This window comes from Microtus oregoni, unplaced genomic scaffold (genome assembly GCF_018167655.1).
Source record: "Microtus oregoni isolate MIOR12 unplaced genomic scaffold, Mior012 000035F_ref0000213, whole genome shotgun sequence".
Lineage (NCBI taxonomy): Eukaryota > Metazoa > Chordata > Mammalia > Rodentia > Cricetidae > Microtus > Microtus oregoni.
The window spans coordinates 25,952,190-25,970,101 of NW_024543094.1; the positions used below are offsets into that span (position 1 = coordinate 25,952,190).

The 17,912-nt window shown below is 37.5% G+C and overlaps 1 protein-coding gene across 1 annotated transcript in view; it reads left to right on the forward strand.

Moving 5' to 3' along the window:
* Nucleotides 1–17,505, forward strand: part of Plxdc2 (plexin domain containing 2) — a 398,667-nt gene extending 381,162 nt beyond the window's left edge. Inside the window, exon 14 of the mRNA XM_041630585.1 lies at nucleotides 12,700–17,505. Coding sequence (XP_041486519.1) covers nucleotides 12,700–12,816 — 117 coding nt within the window. The 3' untranslated portion in view covers nucleotides 12,817–17,505. The remainder of the gene's footprint in view (nucleotides 1–12,699) is intronic.
* The last annotated feature ends 407 nt before the right edge of the window (nucleotides 17,506–17,912 follow it).

Consider the following 17,912-nt stretch of genomic DNA (forward strand, 5'->3'; position numbering starts at 1 on the left):
AAATTGAGAATTCAGGGAATAATAACTATGAAGGAATTTATTACCAATAATGATATTAATGGTGGTTTTTGTTACCATATGAGAGACAATTAATGAAAGACATTTTACTTTACAAATCGGTTATCTTACATTTATGAATGGAATTTTTTTTTACTTTTTCTTGATGATTAGGCAATAAAACCAAAGTATAAACAAAATAATTTATAATTCAAAACAAAGCAACTTTAGCAAATGAATTTTCAGTCATTAGTTCTATGTTCACAGTTTCAAATTTCAGCTAATTCATATATTTATAATTTAATCAACATTGTGATTCAAATAAATTTTAAATAGACAAAAGCTAATCATGTATTAAAATTCATTTTTGAATATTGATTCTATGACAGGGTTATATCTGACACAGGCTTAGAAGTAAAAGAGATGTGTTCTTTGAGAAAATGAAACAAGCTTTTCTTTGATAGGAGAAACAAACTTGATATAATTATGCATCATCACTGGGTGATATGAAGTCCCAGGGAATTTGTAAAGAATAATTCCTCCTTGTTAATATTTCCAATATTTCCTAACTTTGTGTCTGACCTCATGTCTCATCTTATGCTCTCTTATTTTCCTCATTTGGTGTTGACCTTGGATCACATCACTTTGGTTCAGTAGCTTACTACTAGACAAGAATCTTGACTAAGCAGAGCTGAATGTGGAGAGAATTTGAGGTTGCCTGAGCCTATGTAAAGAGTATTGAAATTTAGTCATAAGTAATCACAGTATGTATCATTCATAGCATGGACCTGGCATTTGAAGATATATCATGTGGGTCTGAAGTGCAGTTCCTTTGTAACCCAGCATGTGCAAAAGCCTGGGTTCAATCCCCAGCATTGCCAGTATGTAACAGTTAGAGAAAAGAATCATGTTATATGATTCTTCATCTTGCAGTCCTGTTTGATGAGCAGGATGGTGCTCAACAAAAGGAGTCAAATCCACACTCTGTCTGATTATATAGGAACATAGCCTCAACAGAGAGGGGTTAAGACTTGAAATTCACACCTCAAATCAATGAGACAAAAGGGAAGTTCTAGAGATGAAAAAAAGAAGAGCATGGTGACTCCCCCACTAGTTGTAAAGAGACATCACATAAGCCAGGAAGCTAATCATCCTGGACAGGTCTTTGTTATAGACTCAGGATCTGGGAAGAGAAACTGTGAAGGTGTAAATTTGGGCCCATTTTGAAAGGTTACTAATCCTAAAAACCCAGAGATGCAATGGACTTCATGAATGATAAGATGTGTTTCTGCAGAGGAACTCAAGAATTAAAGAAGGTCCTTGTCAAGCTTCTCAGGGGTAGAGCTTAGTTGGTAGAGCATTTGCCTAACAGACAAATAGGAAGTGAGTACCTGTTAAAAGAGAGAGAGAGCAGAATGGAAGAGAAAGAAAGGGAAGGGAAGGGAGGGGAAGGGAAGGGAATATATTATGTAAATAGTCTAACGGAAATATTTTCTTTTAAATTTAGAATATTTTTGTTCTCCTCTCTTCCAAGAATTATATGCCTCAAAATATACAAAAGACATAATTTCAATACGAAAACATATTGGTTTTTAGGTAACCTAAAAGAAAATAAATAAAACATATATACCTAAGCAATGTTGTAGTTCCATGCAGAGAACAGGATTGTATCTGAAGTATTATTTGGGGAAATGTTTTTTTCCATCTTTATCATAGTTTGTAGCATTGGTAATACCTTAGAGTTCATCTTCATGTCAGAATGAGACAAGCAAGGTTCAGATTTGTCTTTAGTGAAAAGTCTGCATATCAATCAAGAGACTTATTAAAATAACCGCTCAGAGAGACTTAAATGAGTATTCCCTCTAGAGTTACGTGAAACCGGAGAAAGCAGCAGAACCAGTGCCACAGAACATTGTTCCTTGGTGTTTCTTACAATCCTCTAAACAAACACATCTGTTAAATTTTACTCAGACACGGAATGAGAAGTCAAAAGCTTTGATTTCTTTGAAGAGGAAGGAGAAGCCTTTTATACTTTCACACCAGCCACACTGTGTTTTCCTCTACAGTTCTTGCTTTTTCTTCAGTTTTCCTTGAGATCTGGCTGCTTTGGGATTGGCCACTCTCTGGTCACCTCACCTTGTAAGCTCTTGCCACTCCAGTTTCACCTCTACCTCTGCTTTCTTCCCTCTCATACTCTCTGCCAAGCTGTCTTGGGGAATGGGAATTTTTAAGTTTTTGCACCACAATTTTCTTGTAATAAGTTAATACTGATATTTTTTCCCACTCTGGTCTTGAGTGGGATTCAGTCATCTTTGTGTCTTTAGCATATAAAGGTACCCTCATTCAGTCTCTTGACAAGCACAGATCACTCATTCTTCACTCAAACTAAAAACTCCATGTGCTGATGTAGATGACTTGCATCCAACTACATCGAATTTGATCAAGAAGAAATAAGAGAAAGTTACAACTATTTAGTTGTCCTCCCTGATACTTAGGGAAATACAGTATCTTTTGTTGAACTCCAAGAAATATACGTGTGTGTGTGTGTGTGTGTGTGTTTGTGTGTGTGTTCACATACTCCTTTAGTCTCTCATTTCAGACCATAAAAATATCTTTAAACAAGTGAAAGATAAGTATAATAATAAAATATTATTATTTTATTATAATACATTGTTATATTATTATATAAAACTATTATATGTAATATTTTTACTCAAATGAATTTATAAAGTATCATATGGCAATACTCATAATGTAGTTAATGATAAATACAAAAGTTCTTTAAGGATCAAAAGCAGGTTTTAATGAATGATTCTGGGAAGTTGGCAGTGAATGAAGTAGCGTCCTTTTCCCAAATACTCATATAAAAACCAAAAGAAAAATTGCATGTCAAAAATCATAACCTGATAGGAAACATTTACAAAGGAACCAACTACTGTTGTAAAGTCCAAATGCAGACATTTGCCTTAAATAACGATAGTCTCACCACTGTGGGAGAAAGGGAAGGGAAATCATGGCTGACCTGGCAATAGGAGAGCCACAGAATAGCCACACACACATTGACCAACAGTCATGGGTGTGGGGCACGGACGCACTCCAGCTGCAGGGAGTGAAGTGTCGTTGGTAGCACTCTGATAGAAATGCATACCACTCACAGTCACCAGTTAGGCTCAGGCTCCACAGGGTGACAGTGCCACGCACTAGCAGAAGATTCACCAAGTGGAAAAAAAATTAAACAGAATATGAAGCATTGATATTAGAGAGAAAAAATAGCTTCCTATAAAGGTGGAGAAGAAGAGAGTTGGGAAGAATTTGTATGTGCAGTGTCTATAATTATCTCCTGGCCACCTCTCTTTTGAGAAAAGGTCTCATATAGCCAACTGTGACCTGGAACTTTTCGTCTTCCTGCCTCCATCTCCCAAGTGCTATGATTACAATCATAGAATACCACACTTAGCTTCAACTACTTTTTAAAGATAGTATATATATATAATTCATTTTATTGAAAATGTCAAGTATGTATGTAATGTCATTTGACCAAATCTACCCTCATTCCCTCCCCTCAAGTTCTTCCCCTATCTGCCACACCACTTTTCTCTCCCAACTTCCAGTGCTTTCTTAACAAAAAAAAAAAAATATTAAGTATGTATACACAGAAAAAAAATGATTACTGTAGTCAAACAGAATGTGCAATGCACCATATATAATTTTCTTATTATTTTTGCATGTGATTAGTGCAATTACCATTCAATCTCAAGTAGATAAAACATGTGCTAGAATGTTAAATTTCATTCAAAGTTACACAAATTAAAAATATCAAAATACACTGATTATTTACAAAGGTCTATTTTTGTCCTAGTCTAGCTGGTAGACATCGCACTAAATTTTCAAACAGTGTCCTCTCCTAGATGTGGTAGTCTAAATTAGCCTGTAAGGGTGCTGCCCAGTTGTGTGACTAAAATGTGGATTAAAGAGCACAGCTACCGGCCGGGCGGTGGTGGCGCACGCCTTTAATCCCAGCACTCGGGAGGCAGAGGCAGGCGGATCTCTGTGAGTTCGAGACCAGCCTGGTCTACAAGAGCTAGTTCCAGGACAGGCTCCAAAACCATAGAGAAACCCTGACTTGAAAAACCAAAAAAAAAAAAAAAAAAAAAAAAAAAAAAAGAGCACAGCTACCTTAGGGTGAAGAATAGCTCTCCTTTTACCATCCCTGCAGTCATAGCTGATGAAAGCCAAACCTGCCAGCTCTCTTTCTCTTGACTTAGAAACACATCAGTGCTCCCAACACAAATAACTTTATGAGATCAGTTCCTTGAGAAACTTGGCCTCTCTAACTGTTGAAGTAAGCAGCACTAACTCCCCTTTGATTTTACTAAAATGTTTATGACCCATCGCTTGGCCCATTGACTGGGTAGTAGTGAGCCGCCTTGTTTCCACACCCACTGCAAATTACTTTTCTTTACAGTAAATCACCTGTCTTATAACAAACCACTTGTGGCGATTGAGAACCCTCAGAAGACAGCTAAAGATTCTGTCAGAGACTGTGTGAGGCGGTTGCTGAGCTGAATTTGGGTTTTTACAGAGGAAGTGGAATAGGGCTAATTCTGAAGATAGAGTAAAAGTTTCCATATGCCTGTCTGGAAGTCTTTGCAATCAGTTCTTTTGAATGCTCACTGTTTCTGATAGTGAGAGCAGTAACTGTTACAGATAGAGGGTCTGACTTTCCAAGAAGTTTCGTAATCTCTAAAACCCCTACAGTTCTTTAGTGATAAAGAAGGAACCTCTTGACTATTGCTTTAGATGTGTGAAATGAGAAAGAAAGGACCCAGGGATAACTACAAAGGTGCAATCAATGAAACTGTTTTAGTATGAGAATTGGGAATAATAGAAGGCAAGATTTTAGGAAGGAAAGTGTGGGGTTAAAGGCAGACACAATCTGATTTTATGACCAAATCACAGGAGCAGTCAAAGAAAAAAAAGAGATGAAAGTAAGAGTCAGAAAAGAAATATGAAAATTATAATAGTGGAAGGAGAAATCTGAGAGGAAAGATTGGTGTGTTCAAATATGACACAGAGTACACTAATATTCATTGTTTGCAAATCAGTAAGGTGGACCAGCTTAAATGAAAAGAACATGTAAGACGTGAGAGAATATGTCATCAATCTGCAAAAGGAAGGTGAAATATGAAGAGTTCAGAAGTAGTATAGAGTGCTTTAGGGATGGTACAGGAGAAGGGAGGAAGCAGGGCGTGACAGTAGGTCTCAAATTTGAAATCAGTCTGGTCTCAGTTAAAGCTGCAGAAAGGGAAGGGGGAAGAAAAGGAGGAAAGAAAAAGGGAAGGGGAGAATGGAAAAAGTTTGCAAATGAGAAAGGAATGAAATCACTTCCTAACTGAGACAAGAATATTTGGCAGGAAAAAAGTATGCAACAGAGACGGGAATTCAGGATAAGAAGAAAGAATAAATTCTTAAAAATAGGTTGAATTGTACTGCAGAATAGCAGGGGTAAATTCTGGGAATTGAAGGAGTGGGTCCTGAGTGTGTTGTAAGAATGCCACATGCTAGCAATATTCTGAGCACCGTCTTCCTAACAGAAGTTAGAGTAGCATTCCTGTGTTGGGCAAAGCTGGAAATGTGGCCTTTTCTGCACTAGCTGTAGAGTCTTAGAATATGGAATCAGAAAACATAATAGATAATAATTTTTGGTCAAGATGATGAAGGTTTATCTAGAATTGCTTGTCAAGTTGATGAGAGAGCACCTTGGGGATTGAATGAAAAGTCTGAGGCTGGCAGGGCATGAGGCAGGGACTGAGTACATGGCAGAGACTACTGAAAGTCCATGTCACGTCAAAGAACACAGGAGCAGTACAGGTCTGTTTGACACTAAGATTCTGAAGTGAATGCTCTGAGATGAGGCTTTGAGGTCAAACAAGCAGGGTAGAAGGGGTGGGACTGAATACTTTCAAAGTGATCTGACAGGAGCATTGAGATAGAAAAGGTTACTAAAGTTGCTGAAAGAGACAAACACATCACACAAACACATCACAAGTACTGACTGCTTCTAAAGACCAGGAATATGTCACTCAAGTAGCAGGAAAAGGCATTTCCTTGAAAGGCACAGCATAATTTGAATGTTTTCAGGGAGTACTTGATCTTCTACAGTTTCTTTTTTATTTTATTTTATTTATTTATTAAGGATTTCTGCCTCCTCCCCTCCACCGCCTCCCATTTCCCTCCCCTCCCCCGATCAAGTCCCCCTCCCTCATCTGCTCCAAGAGCAATCAGGGTTCCCTGACCTGTGGGAAGCCCAAGGACCGCCCACCTCTATCCAGGTCTCTTAAGGTGAGCATCCAAACTGCCTAGGCTCCCCCAAAAGCCAGTACGTGCATTAGAATCAAAAACCCACTGCGATTGTTCTTGAGTTCTCAGTATTCCTCATTGTCTGCTATGTTCAGCTAGTACATGTGTGGTTTGTAGTAATACTATTGATTAACTTTTCTCTAAGTATTTAGATGGAAATGAATGATTTTCTCTAAGCACAATATATATGCCTTAAGTTTCACAGTGTGTTTCTAATAGATGTGTGACTGACTGACTGAACGCATTCTTTCTTAATCATTATAATCATGCCTACTGAGGGCATCAAAGAGACTAATAATGAATGAGGGAGTCATGAACATAGCATATCACTCAAGAATATAGATACTGTACAATAGAGTAACATTTCTACAAATTAACACCAACACTCACTGTGGGTCTCTTTGTCTATATCATTTTGCTTTTATTTTAGCCTAGGGTTTTGCTTGCTATAGGTACAGGTGAGAAGAGGCTGAATTGCCTGTTTACAAGCAGTATTTCTGGATAAAAAATTAAAATTAGATTAATTTTTAAATAGTATTATATGCCAGAAGTTCTAAACTGAAATAGGGAAAAATATTCCCTACTGAAAAAAAGTTTTCCAAGCTAATTGGTGAAGAGTACATTTTGCTATTGTTGGGTTTCCCTACCACATTGACATGAATGTCAGCTTAGCATAGTTTCAATTTTTGTCCACAGTAAATGGACTACTACACCCTGTTGTACATTTGATGCAGACTCTGTGACAAGCATTCATATAGACAGTGGCTTTGGAGCACTTAGAATCCTGGACAATTGTTTCAAACATGGAATTATCTCCAGCCCACTTGATGCCTCTTTGTACACTCATATTAGAAAGTAGAGTTGGAGAAACCTTTTAGCATCACAACTGTATGGATGAGAATACAGGAGTTACTGCTTTGGATTCAATTGTTATAGGACACACATCCTATGGGCTTCCTTACTTGGCAAACCGCCTTCATGTCCCTTTCTCTTTTTAGCCAAAGGGCACACATACAGTTCTGCCTTCTTATTTCATATTATAAATTTTTCTAGCTTGATTTCATTGTCAGCATGACACACACAGTCTAGAGTCATCTGAGAGGAAAGCCTAGACTGGGGAATTGTCTAGCTCAGACTGATACCTGGATGCATCTCTCTTAATTATTAATTGATAGAGGAGAGACCAGCCCACTGGAGATGACACCATCCATAGGAAGGTGGTCCTGGACCTTACAAGAAAGCTAACTAAACATAAGGAGAAAGCAGCATCCTTTTGTGGTTTCTGTTTCTAGCTCCTACCTTGAGTTCGTCCTCCACCCTGGCCTCCTTTAGTGATGGACTTTCCCTCCCCTAAGCTGACTTTCATTACAGTAAGTCTTTCACTACAGCAACAGAAAGAACACCAGAACAGTAATTTTTATTTTAGTGTTCAGTTTTCATATTTAGCCCACGTCTTTTTGTGATTATTCCCCCCCAAAAAATGTAAGATCACAAGTGTTACAAAAAAGGATCTACTCCAGGTGTCCACTGTCTTTAGTACTCCATTGCTGCAGACATTTTAGGATTGAACAGCTGTGTCCCTCAGCCTTTGGGATATCTAGAGAGAACAGGACAGACACTACAAGAATACATCCACAGAAGTTACCACTGTGTTTCCAAATTGCAGCAAGAGAGGACTAGAAAATATCCAAAACAGCACAGCAGGGTGAGAAGGGACTTCTAATATGCACAGGGACATCTGGACCTGGAAATAAACAGAAATGGATGATTTGTGAAAGTAAAGATGATAAATTAAGTGGCATTCCTGATAGAGGGATTACCCCAGACAGGTTCAGAGGAGGAAATGATGGATATGGATGAGGGAGAAGATAGTGGAAAGTGTCACTTACCACTTACTCACTGGGGAACATTTATCAAATGTGCTTGCCTGGGCCCTGCTTGGGAGCATTGAAGTGAACTCATTAGGGTCTCTCAATAACAGTTATGTTCTTACTTTCACCTCCCAGAGTGATTTTAATTTCAGCTTTGAAAACCACTTCACAATGGAAGAAAATAAGATATGAGTGTTTGAGACGAAGATGTTAAAAACATTACTTCTCACATTGAAGAATCTAAACTCTGGCCTGGAGAGCTGACTCAGCCGTGAAGAGTACTTGGCACTGTTGCAGAGGGCCCAAGTTGGTATCTCAGCACCCCTAGCACCATGTCAGGCAACTCACACTCCCTGGAACTCCAGCTCCAGGGATGCAACACTCTCTTTTGACCTCTGAAGAGACCACACATACACGATAAGGGGGTTGGAAGAGAAATATGCAGATAGATAGATAGATAGATAGATAGATAGATAGATAGATAGATATGTACATACATACATATAAAAGAGTCATATATTATACATGAGTCTATAATTTAGCAGCCAGTAGAAACTTATTTGCTTCATATTTTCAATATATTTATTTGCTTTGGAGAAAAAAATCACAGAGATCATTTGATTTTATTGTTCTTATTACATGTTTTTGTAAATACTGTTATTAGTATCTGTGTCTGTGATACCTACTGCTATTATTTCTGGGTCATCTGTTCTAGAAGACAATTTCCAGATGATAGAAAACTAAAGTGAGAACAACAGGAAATACATAAAACGTTCAGTAATCAGGTCACATATGTATTGAGATATTACTGGCAATTCATGGCCATTTCTAGAAAAATAATGTAAGATTTTCTTTTCAAGAAAAAAAATCCTACAATCCATGAGGCAGAAACATAACCTCAAACAGAAGTCTTTTATTTGAATTAGATGGCAAGTTTCATTGGCTGGATCTCAAGGCCTGTATTTTTATACAGCTAGTTTGCCAAATAAAATACAGCACACTTAAGCTTATTTGAATTTCAAACAAAAATGAGTCATTTTTTGTTTAAGTTTGTGAAATTAAACATAGTTTGAAAAGTGACTTGTTTATCTGAAATTCAAATTTAACTGCTGTGTTTTATAATCATTTGTTAAGTCTTAAAACTTCAACCTTGTAACTTGCTGAGCCAAGAAATACTCAGCACAGAATGAGGGAAATTGCAAATGACTAGGTTTCAAGGTATGAAAAACAAAAGAATACCGTCCTCTCTCCAGCCAAAGTGTACCAAACCTAAATGCTAATTCCTGGTAGATCTGTGTGCTGGTGCGTGAAGCTGAAGTTCCTACTCTTCCACTCATTTTGAGGCTGTTCCTTTTTGAAGGTACCTTCCAGAATCATGACCTCTCCTGTTCAGGGCAGCAGTCACAGCACTTGGAGCTTATTGGCAATGCAGACTCCTAGGCCTCCCAGACCTGCAAACAGGCTCCCTTGAGGTTGCTAGGCTCATACTGAGATATGCAGATTTAAATACAAAGCTTGAAAACATGCTTAAAGAAATAAATCATAAAATATTTTTAATTAGGAAGCAAAGAAGGAGGGAGGAAACAACCACCAACAATCCTAGTCTTTTCATAACAAAGAAAAGTTAACTAAAACTTTGCAACCTATGGAGAATACTGGTGTGTTAATGATATTGTACTTTAAGAGTTATATGAAAGTAAAATCATGTCCACAGCTGTTGGCTGAGGTAAGTGTAAACTATTGAATTTTAAGAAATAATTTCAACAGTGGGCAAAATTAACTTTTAAGTAGATAGATTCCGTGTTAATCTAAGCTGCTGTTTTCTAGTTTTGCAGTTTGTAGATAATGCAAATAATGACCTAGTGTAAGTCATCAAATATAGTTAGGAGAGTTTACTATTATGAGTGCCACCATCCAGCTGCTTGTCCCCTTTACATCTTTTGAATGTAGAGTCCCTGAGAATTACATCTGTAAGTGCAAGGTATGGGAATTAGTGTGTGGAACTGTCCTTGCCAGCTGGACCCAGAGGCCGTTATGTTTCTTTCTGTTGTAGAAAATAGATATGAAACAAGGAATTAGTAATGCTGCTTGTTCGGGGGAGCCATGGCTTTAGAGGAGTCCAGTTCTGAAGTCATGGAAACCAAATATACAGGCCCCAAGGCATATAGTATTTTCCCTAAAACAGGTAGGGACCATGAGTTAGTTACAGTGCCCACCTCCAAAGAGAGTCACATGTGTCCGTCAATGGTGATCTCCAGCCCACTACGGCACTTTTTTCTGCTTTGTGCCACTAGGCATAGTAGTGTTAATGTCTTCTTCGGGTAGCAAGGATCATTCAGACTCACTACCTCATGAGATTTAATCAACTAATAAGCATCGCACTTCCTGACCACATGGTGCTATGGTGGTGGTGCATAGTATTTTTAATAGGCAGAATGTAATTACCTCAGTCGGTGCTTTTCCAGAACATAAAGCTAATATTCATTCCTGCTTGATGTGAAATACTTCATCCTCAGCCATTAATCATAGATGGTGGCATGTCATTAGCAAATCTAGCAAGATACCAAGTGCCACTATATGTACACTGATATTTAACCTTTTTCACATTAAAAGTCTTTACATAGAAATAAAATTCCCTCAATATTTATTGCCTTATTTATGCCAAAATCACAGGCACTTTGATAAATGGAGTAATCATTTCTAGTGTCACTGTGGCTATGAAATGCATTTCAGTGTCTTCTGTGACTGTAACTTAATAATTCGTTTCAGCACATCTATTTAGAAATCACAGTGGGTTTACTTGATAGAGCACTGGAGAGAAAGGCTCCTCTTGTCAATTCAGATAGCTCGTGTTTTAGAATTAGTGTCTATCATGCAATATTAACTTCATAGGCTTAGGTTTCTTTACAACCTTTGATGATGGGTCCCATCTTTAAGATTTGACATCTTTAATGTTTGACCATAAAAGTCATAAATAGATGCGCTTGGTTTGATAAATAATTTCTTAAGACTGAATAGTATTTCTTCTATCTTATTTGCTAGGAAATCTAACAGCTAATTGAAACCACACTCAAAGGAACGGTTAGAGAATTTTATGGACTTGTTTTTTTTTTTTTTTTTTAGCAAATTGATGACAAAGAAAGTGATATTGGTATTGACTTCTAGAAAAGAGAATCATACATCAGAGTTACATGTGGAAGTTCACACCTTTATTTTTTTAATATTTATTTATTTATTATGTATACAATATTCTGTCTGTGTGTATGCCTGCAGGCCAGAGGAGGGCACCAGACCCCATTACAGATGGTTGTGAGCCACCATGTGGTTGCTGGGAATTGAACTCAGGACCTTTGGAAGAGCAGGCAGTGCTCTTAACCTCTGAGCCATCTCTCCAGCCCCCAAGTTCACACCTTTAATCCCAGCACTTGGAAGAAGGAAGTAGCCATTTCATAACTTCCAGGCTAGCCTGGGCTACATAGAAAAATTCTGTCTCACAAAAAAACTGTGGAAGTTTTATTTATTTATTTATTTTGGTTTTTCGAGACAGGGTTTCTCTGTGGTTTTGGAGCCTGTCCTGGAACTAGCTCTTGTAGACCAGACTGGTCTCAAACTCACAGAGATCCGCCTGCCTCTGCCTCCCAAGTGCTGGGATTAAAGGCGTGCGCCACCACCGCCTGGCTTTGTGTGGAAATTTTTTTTAAAAATGAATCTTAAGGGGTGGAGAGATGACTCATCTATTAAGAGAACTTACTCTTTTTTTTTTTCAGAGAAATCAGGTTTGATTCCCAGAACCCACATCAGGTGACTCATAAAACTACCTATAACCCATTTCCAGGAGATCAGCTGCACTCTTCTGGCCTCTGTGGGCACCTGCATCTGTGCAGTACATAAAAGCTCATGGGCACATACATACATTAAGAAATCTAAGTAAATAAATAAATATTAAAATTATTGTTTATTTTGTTGTATGTGGTCATTTTCAGACACAAATGATTATACGGCAAGCATTAAACTTTGCCTTTGAGAAACTTGGGAGAGGGTGCAGCCAGTAGACTGCCACTTCCTGCACATTGGTAGAGTCAGAATGGAGCCTCACGTACAGGGCTCTGGGACCTTACAGAGGGGGCATATTAATTCCAGTGTTGGTTGTTGTAAGAGATCACTTAATGTGATGCCTTGAGAAGATAACCTAGAACAGCTAGAAAATATCTTTTTGAGAGAGACAGATGTTCATGTATCACTGGCTGGCCTTGAACTTCCCATCCTTCTGTTTTCACCCCCTTAGAATTTGGATTACAGGAATGTGCCACCTATGATTGATGTGCATGATGCTGGGAATTGAAATTAAGATGTCTATCGTGGCAAGCACTCTATAAACTAAGCAGCATCCATAGCCTGGTAAATATATATTTCGTGAGGATAATAGCTCACTGTGATGCTCATTTTTTTTTTTTGCATTTTCCTGTTTTAGAGACGCCCAAGCAGATGGCCAGCAATGAAGTTTCGAAGAGGATCGGGACACCCTGCCTATGCGGAAGTTGAGCCTGTTGGAGAGAAAGAAGGTTTTATTGTGTCAGAGCAGTGCTAAAGTTTTAGGACAGAGCAGCACCAGTACTGGCTTACAGGTGTTACGACTAAACTTTGCTTATACCTTTAAAACAGACACACACCACAGCCACACACAAAGGAGCCCTAAACTGCTGTAGCCAGAAGGGAGACAAGATTTCTGGACGAGCTCAGCCCAGAAACATTGAAAGGAAAACTCAAACTTGTACAAGACACCATGTACACTGACTGTAACATTCCCTACTGGAATGACATCCATGGTTCACGAAGAACATCTCCTGTGGACTTGCCAGAAGTGTGACAAGATGACAATGTTTTTGGTTTAGGTGCAGGGTTGCAAAGGGATCAAGGAAAAATAATGATAATAAATAAAGCTTTAGTTCACAAGGGATTTACTCCTTTGATTCCAATGTTCTCTGATGTCTCAAAGATAACCATGTTTCAGAGTCTGAATATTTTCACTGGGAAGAGCAATGATGAATGCTTCAAGATTGCTGGAAACAATGGCTCACATGAGAGCAAAACCAAACAGAAACAGAGGTTTCTCTATCTTTTTCAAACAGACTTTCGGCAAAAGAATTAGTTTTTGCTCTAAACCCAGACGCTCCACCAGGTTCATTACTTCTCAGGATGAACCTTTCATCTGTTTGGAAGTTCATTATGCCTGCCTCTTCCTGGGTAGTGAGTACCCTTTCTGTTGGCTGGGACACAATTCCCAGTGCTAAGCTGAGGACTAGAGAGGAGGGCATAGCCGGTGAGGGTTTCCATTCTCTCACTTCAGAATAAAATGAGTTTTGTTGTCAGGGGTGCTGCCTCCTCTCCCACCTGGACTCCTGAGAAGCCTCATTTAATCTTGGCTAATGGTAACAAACAGAAATAACAGGAAGAATTAGGTGGTCATTTTTTGAGACAAATATCTTAAGGGATTTTAACACTGTTATTTTGAAAGTTCACCATATCTGTATGACAAACCTGTTTCATTGTCAATTCCTGTCTAAGAAATCATTCAAGTCAACGTATTTCTGGTTATAGGGGAAAAAAAACAGAATGAAATAACCCTGCTGAATCACACAGTAATTTTCTTTAAAGCACATAGTAGTTACATAATATATATATATATATAAATATATTTTTGTTTATAACTAACACAAGGCAGGCTCTTGTGGCTCTAAAGAGTGTATTTTGTCATCAAGACAAAGCAAATGCAAGATGAATCACGGCATTCCTCCCACAACACTGTAAGATAATCCTTAATATTAGCATATTTTTATGTCACTTCCAGAAGTGGTTCATTTAGTTGCAGCATGCTTCGTCTTGCCGCCTATGGATCCACTCTTTCATTCATTCCAACCCCCTCTCTCTTGATTCAAAGAAGCAGTTGTAAATGTCCCTTGAGTGGAGTTCTCATTGATACTCTGATTGCAATCCAAACTTTGAAAAATTCCCAAAAGAGAAGAAAGAAAATGTAACAGTCAAAAAGGAAAGTTGTTAATGTAAACTATATCTCTAAACCTGAGGTTCTGTGGTGTAGAATTCTGCCAACCACTATACCTGTAAACCTTTGGCATTCTGTACCAAAAAAAAAAAAAATCATAGTTCTTACAAGGTACATCATTCAACATTTGCAGATTTTTGCAGATTCAAGTTACACAAAGCAAAGGTTCCCAGTAGTAGCACTTCACTGACAGTTTACAATCTATGTACGATGTCTACACTGGACAGCATCCATCCCCTAACAGAGTGTCACATTGTTATCCCCAGTGTCTGGCATAAGTGAGGGCTCTTTTCTTTCAATGTATTTTGCTTTACACCTTGAAGTATTTGAAGACAGTAACATTTCCCTAACCTCAGATAAAACTATCAGAAAACAAAGGTAGACAAGCAGCACGATTGTAGGATGTGATGACAATCTGTGCCCCAGGTATGCTCAAGCAATAAGAAATAAATCAGCTTATTCTTGTTGGTGTAATTTTGGTGAGAAAGCAGTATCCAAATGACTTGCCAATGTAACTGGTGTAACTGGTATTTTACAGACACATAAGGTATACATAGACGACTTTCCTTTTAGGATAAGATGATGCTTTCACAAGCTTTGACAATAAGCCTGGCTTCCAACAGCAATGGATTGGCAGCCACATAAATCTTTTGCATCTGCATCTCACTCAACATAGTTCCTACAAGTAGTAATATTATCTTTATACCCGTCAAAGCTCATCTTCCGTTTTTAATTAAAACCATTGATAATTCTTTTAAATGACTACATAAGACCCTCTGACTTACTCAGTGTATCAAAGAACCAAATAACAGAGAAATTGGAAGCAAGAAGGTTTCTAAGTTATGTGGAAACTTTCTAAGATAGCTGAGAGAGAATAAGGAGTACTGCATTGTATGAATCCACAAAAATCCTGGTAGAATCTCTTTGCTCTATGAAACTTTAATTCTGTTTGTACTTCTGGTCTGTTCTTGAATTCTGTTTACTTCAGAGGAAGGGCACATAGAGGTTCTAGAAATTTCAAAAAGGAGTCCAGTATTGTGGCCTATATATGGATTATGTATTACAAAGGATAGGCACAAGTACCTTAGTCAATATTCTGTGAGCATGAAGAAATGATGTCAATGGTGTTCTTCTGAGAAGAATAACTATAGGATGCATACAACCATAAGGAGAAACCAGGGAAGTGGTCCTGCAAGGGAACTTAGCTATTTTACCTTAACTGCAAGAATAATGATCAGTGGTCAGAGCTGCAAATCACCCAACCAGATGGTACAGACTTGTTTGTGAATGATTGGGACTTTAAAGAACACTAATAAATAAAAAGATAAAGGTTAATGGCCAATGACAATTGAGCACAAATATTTTTCTGTAAGGTTTCTAGGGTATTTGGTTGACTCTCAAATGAATGAGATACAGAGTTACTGTCCACTATTGAATCTACTAGCCAATTATAGCTAATGATTTTTAAATTAAATACAATTTATATTTAATCTTCTGGTCACATTTCAAGTGACCCATAGCCACACATGGCTCATGACTACCATTGTAGGCTACACACAACATTCTAGCAATGCAGAAAAGTTTACTATAAAGTACTATCGTGTTTCAATTGAACTATTTGTTCTTGAAGAAAATAGTAGAAGGAAGAAGGAAGGAAGGAAGGAAGGAAGGAAGGAAGGAAATATGACAGCTCTTAAACACACCCAAACATTTTTTCTTATAACCTAAGAGAATCCACAAAGAGAAATAAAGAGAAGACCAGTTGATATGGATTTGTGTCTTTATAGCGTTTTCTTGGAAAAAATCACTTCAACTTCCATGAGTCTCAATTTTCTAATTGGAAAAAAATTTTAAATATGTTGTCCCATATTTTTTGCAAGATTGTTTTGCAGACTGATTAAATATACAGATTGTAAAGACTTTCAAAACCTGACATCAATGTAATCTGTGAAGCACATCTGTAGGGCCAAGACTGAATTGCACACAAAGGAAGACTAGTTCATTATTCGAAAAAGCAACTAAAGACAATCGAGGCAATACATTCTTGAGGAAATGCCAAAGCACATAACAAAACTGCTTGAATTTCTTTTTGTCTGTTTTTTTTTTTCCTTTTGTCCATGTGTTTTCTTTTCTGACTTTTTTCCTTATTTGCCCACTTGCTGTGTCTCTTCCACTTGCCTGGGCTCTTTCTTATGTGGAGTCACTTGGTGCCTTTGTTTTTCTGCTTTTACACTTTTCTCTTCATAATAAATGGAATCTTAGGATCTTAGCAGAGGCTCGTTTGAAAACAAAGCAAATGATAATGCAAACATTAGTTATCTCATATTTATTTCATTTCTATTACAAATGTAAGGAGCTATGAAGTGAAAACAAAATATGGTGGAGACTTGTTTTTTAATGTAAATTCTGCAAATGAAGACTTTATAAAAGGAATAAAACACTTTAAAGTATGATCACATCCAGATAATATATGGTGTGGGAAGGCATCTCATACATTTTATTGATAAGAAAACCAAGGTTAAATAAATATAATAAGTCTTTCTGTTGTCAATAGTGGGTTTTGAACTTAAAATTCTCAATTGGTCTTTTTGGTTTCAACCGTTATTGCTTTCATTTTTTTGTAAGCAATTAAGACAAACAAAAAGATTAAAGGCATAATCCATGACAAAATCAACTTTATCTCCTGTAGGGATGATCTCTATATCTTCTATAATACTATGAAACATGAAACAACCTTCATGTATCCTGTTACTATCTTAAGAATGTTGTTATTCTGTTTCAAATTCCATCTCTCATAGGGTACTTATGTGTCCTCTCTCCACCTTCTTTGTTGTGGTCCTCAGGTTAGCAATGCTATTTGTCTTTGTCATTTAAGTGTTCTTATGCCTTTGTTTCATTCCCACTCAATTGTATTTGAAAACTAATACTGTTTATTGAAGAATTTGCATCTCATAGATAATCAGTTTTTACTTGTTCATGAAAACTATTCAGAGACTGTGTCCTGAGATGATCTTATGGGAAATTTTGACATCAGAGGTGTTACCTACAATATACTCATATCATTGTGTTTTTATAAAGCACTTTACATTTTACAGAGTACTTTGATTCATCCTTTTACTTGTTCATACATTGAACCATACAATTAATTTTACTTTGTTAAATACCCGCTGGAAGCTACTCTGCAGATCTTGCGGTATGGAAAAACAAAGTGGTGTGTGTCTGTCTGTGTGTGTGTGTGTGTGTGTGTGTGTGTGTGTGTGTGTGAGAGAGAGAGAGAGAGAGAGAGAGAGAGAGAACAGTTCATGTGGATGGAAGATGGCTCAGTGGTTAAAAATACTTGCTGCTCTTTCAGAAGAACAGAGTTTGGTCCACAGTACCCAGAGGGGTGTTCACAGCTATCTGCTACTCAAGGTCTAGAGGAGCAAGAATCCTTTTCTGTTTTCTACAAGCACTTTTTCTCTCTCTCTCCCTCCCCCCCCCCACACGATATAAACATTAACAATTCTAAATAAATAGTTTAGGGAAATAAACATAGCATTATAATACAATTAAATCCTCAAACACATCTTTGCAAATAGGAAAAGCATTACTCTATAAACATTTAATTCAAAGAACTATTCTTT